General features: G+C 49.3%; 1 protein-coding gene across 1 annotated transcript in view; it reads right to left on the reverse strand.

Annotated features, from left to right (window-relative positions):
- Nucleotides 1-4,363, reverse strand: part of LMBRD1 (LMBR1 domain containing 1) — a 263,866-nt gene extending 259,503 nt beyond the window's left edge. Inside the window, exon 1 of the mRNA XM_040428628.1 lies at nucleotides 4,209-4,363. Within this exon, the coding sequence (XP_040284562.1) occupies nucleotides 4,209-4,259 (51 nt within the window). The 5' untranslated portion in view covers nucleotides 4,260-4,363. The remainder of the gene's footprint in view (nucleotides 1-4,208) is intronic.
- Between the last annotated feature and the right edge of the window lie 2,197 nt (nucleotides 4,364-6,560).

Here is a 6,560-nt window from a genome sequence, read left to right on the forward strand (position 1 = left end):
GCTTATGACAAAATAAATGGCATTCTACTAAATGCAATATAATTACTGAAATCACTAAAGATGCATTTGCAGCAGCCTGAAGCTTAACTTTCTCTCTCACTTTATGACAATAGTTGATGAAATAAAGACCATTAGCTTCAACGCCATCACTTATTCTGCTTTTACATGTAACAAATCACAAGCTCTGCCATCATTAAAGCAATTCTTCGGCCTTATAAGGCCAGCCTCATGTTTAGTTTTAACATTCTGCAGGGCTATCTGTTCGGGGTTACCTGTCTAAATACCCAAAAACGTACATCTGTAGATTTACTTTAATGGGTCAAATGGTATGTGAAGGCTTCATTTCTGATTTGATTCTGCTTTCCATTTCCTTCCGGTTTCTTCACCGGGCTGAACAGCATGGTAGACTGAAATTCTGTCTAGCAAGAAAACCATTTTTAAAGACAACGGAGAACTACGGTATTTGTATCATACAAAATTATAATTTAGCGCATTTCCCACCATATTATTGTTAACCAGACCGTCCACATACAAAGCCGGTCTACGGGCCCCTGGGGTGGGCCCCGGCCAGGCACTACAGGCCCCTGGGGTGGGCCCCGGCCAGGCACTACAGGCCCCTGGGGTGGGCCCCGGCCAGGCACTACAGGAATCTGATTGGTTGCCATTTTCTATGTTACACCAGTTTAATAAATGACCCCCATAATCCCTCAGATCCTTTAGTGTAAACTATTGTGATAAACTGGAGTTGGGGTTAACATTATGCCAGCGGCCCTTTGGACACTGAGGCTTCTCAGCAGTGCAGGCTCCCCGTTTCCCGAGTACCACATACAGTAGACCTGGTGACCCTCACGGGCACTTACATCAGCAGCAAACATTGAGACTCCTGCTCAGGGCCTCCAGGGATCCTGTTCAGTTCTCACATGCTCTCCTCATTACATAGACGTCAAGCAGTTGTGCTCCTGGGCTAGACGCACATCGGTACATTCCTCTGCACGGCCATTCTCGAAGCAGCTTTTGTCAATGGCTCCAGCACTTTATGACCAGGGAGGACGCACACTTCCTCTCACCTGTTACTGCAGTACAGGAATCGGCAGGTAAAGCCTCATGCCCGCACTGGCATTATTGCAACCTCTGCCTGACCACAGGTACAGTAATGTGCGGTCATAATATCAGGAGTACATGGCAGTACACCGGCGGTCATTAATGATGCTGTAAGTTTATACTAGAGGAGAAGTGGCCATGCTTTCTGGACCGAACACAGTTATGTAAAGTGCTATAGAACTGCATTATATAGTAATACACATCCCCACATGATGAGATGGCTCTGCAGACTCTATCCCAGCTACGGTCGCCACCTTTTCCAACAAAAAATACCGGCCAAGTTAAACCACACCCCAAAAGTGTGGTTGTGGGGGCATGGCTTAACACAGGGTGTTAAGCGCTAGGTCATAAGGTGTCTCCCAGTATTAATAATGACCCCAAGAGGGCCCACCAGCAATACTAATGCCTCCATCAGTGCCCCCCATAATTAATAATGCCCCCAGAATTCATAATACCCAAATTAGTGCCCCCCCAGTAATAGGAATGCCCCCAATCTTCGAAAAAAAAAAAAAAAAACTCAATTTCCTCGCGCTGCGGTGAACACTCACCTGCTCACTGGATGCTCAGGACAGGACCTGCACTCCAGCGTAATGACGTCTCACAGGTCCTGTGCTGCACATCCAGTCAGCAAGTGTTCGCCACAGCGCGAGCAAATGGATGAGGTGAGATTTTTTTTCTTCTTTACACAAAAGGGGGGGGGGGGTAAAAATAAATAAATAAAATAAATAAATAGAATTTGGCGGCGTTACGGTAAAGTCTAGAGAGTGTATATGGGCCCTTCTGAGGACTTTTAGGCCTCTTTCACACTTGCGTTGTCCGGATCCATCGTGCACTCCGTAACACCGCAAGTGAACTGAAAGCATTTGAAGACGGATCCGTCTTCAAAATGCGTTCAGTGTTACTATGGCACCCAGGACGCTATTAAAGTCCTGGGTGCCATAGTAGTAGTGGGGAGCGGGGGAGCAGTATACTTACCGTCCGTGCGGCTCCCGGGGCGCTCCAGAATGACGTCAGAGCGCCCCATGCGCATGGATGACGTGATCACATGGATCAAGTCATCCATGCGCGTGGGGCGCTCTGACGTCACTCTGGAGCGCCCGGGGAGCCGCACGGACGGTAAGTACACTGCTCCCCCGCTCCCCACTACACTTTACCATGGCTGCCAGGACTTTAGCGTCCTGGCAGCCATGGTAACCATTCAGAAAAAGCTAAACGCCGGATCCGGTAATGCGCCGAAACGACGTTTAGCTTAAGGCCGGATCCGGATTAATGACTTTCAATGGGCATTAATTCCAGATCTGTCCTTGCGGCAAGTGTTCAGGATTTTTGACCGGAGCAAAAAGCGCAGCATGCTGCTGTATTTTCTCCGGCCAAAAAACGTTCCGTTCTGGAACTGAAGACATCCTGAACGGATTTCTCTCCATTCAGAATGATTTGGGATAATCCTGATCAGGATTCTTCTGGCATAGAGCCCCGACGACGGAACTCTATGCCGGAAGAAAAGAACGCAGGTGTGAAAGAGCCCTTAGTCATGTAATACTGAGTTTTCTGGAGCTAGGAGAGTTGTTTTGTATTTGTTGTTGTGTGTGTTAGGATTGTAACTTATTGGCATGGTCTGGAAAACCACACGGCAATAGTCCCTGGCAACATGGACTCTGGCCGGCGCTTTCAGAGCAGAATCTGTACAGAAATCTGTAGCAAAAACCCACCATATCAACATAGCCTTAGGGACAGTGCGGGATTCTCTTAGGGGACTATTATGGGGGCACTGGAGAGTCATCAGTAGTGGACAGTGCAAGATTCTCTTAGGGGACTATTATGGGGGCACTGGAGAGTCATCAGTAGTGGACAGTGCAAGATTCTCTTAGGGGACTATTATGGGGGCACTGGAGTGTCATCAGTAGTGGACAGTGCGAGATTCTCTTAGGGGACTATTATGGGGGCACTGGAGAGTCATCATTAGTGGACAGTGCAGGATTCTCTTAGGGGACTATTATGGGGGCACTGGAGTGTCATCAGTAGTGGACAGTGCGGGATTCTCTTAGGGGACTATTATGGGGGCACTGGAGAGTCATCAGTAGTGGACAGTGCGGGATTCTCTTAGGGGACTATTATGGGGGCACTGGAGAGTCATCAGTAGTGGACAGTGCAGGATTCTCTTAGGGGACTATTATGGGGGCACTGGAGAGTCATCAGTAGTGGACAGTGCGGGATTCTCTTAGGGGACTATTATGGGGGCACTGGAGAGTCATCAGTAGTGGACAGTGCGGGATTCTCTTAGGGGACTATTATGGGGGCACTGGAGAGTCATCAGTAGTGGACAGTGCGGGATTCTCTTAGGGGACTATTATGGGGGCACTGGAGAGTCATCAGTAGTGGACAGTGCGGGATTCTCTTAGGGGACTATTATGGGGGCACTGGAGAGTCATCAGTAGTGGACAGTGCAGGATTCTCTTAGGGGACTATTATGGGGGCACTGGAGAGTCATCAGTAGTGGACAGTGCGGGATTCTCTTAGGGGACTATTATGGGGGCACTGGAGAGTCATCAGTAGTGGACAGTGCGGGATTCTCTTAGGGGACTATTATGGGGGCACTGGAGAGTCATCAGTAGTGGACAGTGCAGGATTCTCTTAGGGGACTATTATGGGGGCACTGGAGAGTCATCAGTAGTGGACAGTGCGGGATTCTCTTAGGGGACTATTATGGGGGCACTGGAGAGTCATCAGTAGTGGACAGTGCGGGATTCTCTTAGGGGACTATTATGGGGGCACTGGAGTGTCATCAGTAGTGGACAGTCGCTCAGGCTGCCTGAAGATTGCTGCCACCAAAGTACAGTTCACCGTCAAGTCACGCCCACTTGTATGAAGCCACACCCACTGTGACCATGGGGGGAGTCACCCCTTAAGCTTCCCTCAGCTGCTCAGTACAGCTACAACCTCAGGTGAGTAGCATGTTGTAGACGCGTGTGCGGTACCGCAATCGGTTCCCCAGCATCGTTAACCCCCATGGCACAGGCTGCAGTACGACACCGCCTTCTACTTCCTGGATGGGCGGGCACCGTATGCCGGAGCTCGCCTTTAGCCCCCTAATACCACATAGCGCCTACCAGAAGCACCACCGCGAAAATGCTCCAGCCGATCACCAAGTCAGCCGCCATTTCGTCGCTTCCTGCTTCAGGCCCGCCACCAGACCCCGTGACAGCTGTTCCCGCCAGTAGCGGTGCGGCCGAATAAGCAGTACAGCGTCCAATCCGTTCACATCAGACGGCTTACTTCCTGCGCACGGTTCAAGGAGGCGGAGCCGGGACTGCACTGGAGAAGCGACCCCGTCACCATAGCAACAAGGAAAAAAGCCTCCGCAGTCCGCACGTTGTTCTGGTTGAGTCTAGCATGGAGCCGGGAGGTCCTCAGTAACCTAGCCTCTTGGTTGTAGGGCAGGCTAGAATGGATAGTGAAAAGGAGGTCTTCTTATTTTCTATGTGCCCCCTTTTCTCTCTATGTGCCCCTCATGCTTCATTTTTGTATATAATATGAATGGTACCTCAAAAGTGCCACATTATGGCCTCCTGCACACGACCATATGCGTTTTTGCAGTCCGCAAATCAGGGATCCGCAGAACACGGATACCAGCAGATCATATGACCCCATTTATTTATTTTTTTACTTCTTCAAAATGGACAAGAGCAGGACGTGTTCTACTTTTTTGCGGGACGCTGAATGGACATACCGATGCGAGCAGGACACGTTTGTGCTGTCCGTATCTTGTGAAACCCCATTGAAATAAATGGCCATGTGCATGAGCCTTATATCTGAGACGTACCTCATATCTCACTCATGTACTGTCAGACTGCAGACAACTACCTACAGTATACCTCAGGTACCTCACCCAGGGTCCATAATCTGATACCGACAACATACACTACTCATAAAAAGTTAGGGATTTTTAGTCTTTTGTGGGTGAAATTTCCAGATGAACCTAAAATGCCCTCTAACCTTTACAGGTGACCAGGGGCGTTGCTAGGGTCTTAAAAGATCTGGGGCCCAAGCCCAAATGAATATGGCCCAGTTCTCTAAGTTGCCCCCCCCCTCCCCCCACATATCGCATTTTGCTGTACTTGCTACACAGCAGCACATAACTGTCACATCCAGTCCCTCCAGGTGACGTCTCCTCTGATGTAGATCTTCTCTGTCATCATCTTCTCCATTCGGTCCGGACAACTTCTCTGCAGAGTGTGACACACAGACATCTTAGCTTCTTTCCATTTCTATCATCATCCCCCAACCTGGAGTCCCCACAGTGTTATCCTGCTGCTCGCTCTGTTCCCTAATACCCTCAAATACTATCCTGAAGAAAAATTTGTGCCCCCCATAGTAATAGTGCTCCTCCAAGTCTCACCAATAGTAATTCCCTTCTATAATGCCCTTATTAGTAATGCTGCCCCCTACAGTGCCCCCAACAGTGATAATGCTCCCCAAGAGTGCCCCCATTATTAGAAGAACCCTCCAGTATTAATAATACCCTCACAGAGCCCCCAGTAAAAATAAGGCCCCCCTATTGTTCCCACAGTGGTAATAAAACTCCCTACAGACCCCTCAGTAGTAATAAGGACCCCCATAGTGCTCTTTTAGAAATAAGGTGAATCTATAAGTCCCTCCTATAGAGCTCCCAGTAGTAATAAGAACACCTAATGTCCTCTGGATTAATAATATCCCGACAGTGCCCCAGTATTTATATTGCCCCCTACTGTTATAATGCTCACCCTGAAGTGCCCCCAGTATTTATATTCCTCCCTCCACCATACAGTCCCGTGTAAATAACATCACACCATCTCTCCTGCCCCTTCCAAAATACAGTCCTATGTAAATAACATTACTCCCCTCCCTTCAGCCAGGGTCGGTGCAAGGATTTTTGCCAACACAAGCGAAGCTACATTTTGGCGCCCCCCCCTCGCAGCTCACCTGCCCCTGGTCCCGTCTGCAGCAGCTGGCTTCTCCTCTGTGTGGTCCTGGTATCTTCTCTCTGCTTCAGACAATCGCTGGTTTGAGGACCGTAGTTTTCGCCCTCTAAGACGCACCTAGGATTTAGAGGAGGATAATAAGAAAAAAATATTTTCAATTACACCTCAGGTCAGACCAGCAATCAGACCCCAATGATAATCAGACCTCAGATCATCCCTCCATGTCACACATCAACCCCCATCCATCAGCCCCCATGTCAGCCATCATGCCCCCATGTCAGCCATTAGCCCCCCATGTCAGCCATCAGCCCCCATCCATCAACCGCCCATGTAAGCCATCATGCTCCCATGTAAGCCATCATGCCCCCATATCAGCCACCCATGTCACATTTCTTCCCATCTATGTCAAATAACCCCCCTATGTCACATCAGCCCTCCATGTCACATTTTTCCCCCTCCATGTTACATTTCCCCCCCATGTCACATTTCCCCCCTCCTTTT

This window comes from Bufo bufo, chromosome 4, assembly GCF_905171765.1.
Source record: "Bufo bufo chromosome 4, aBufBuf1.1, whole genome shotgun sequence".
In the NCBI taxonomy this organism is placed as follows: domain Eukaryota; kingdom Metazoa; phylum Chordata; class Amphibia; order Anura; family Bufonidae; genus Bufo; species Bufo bufo.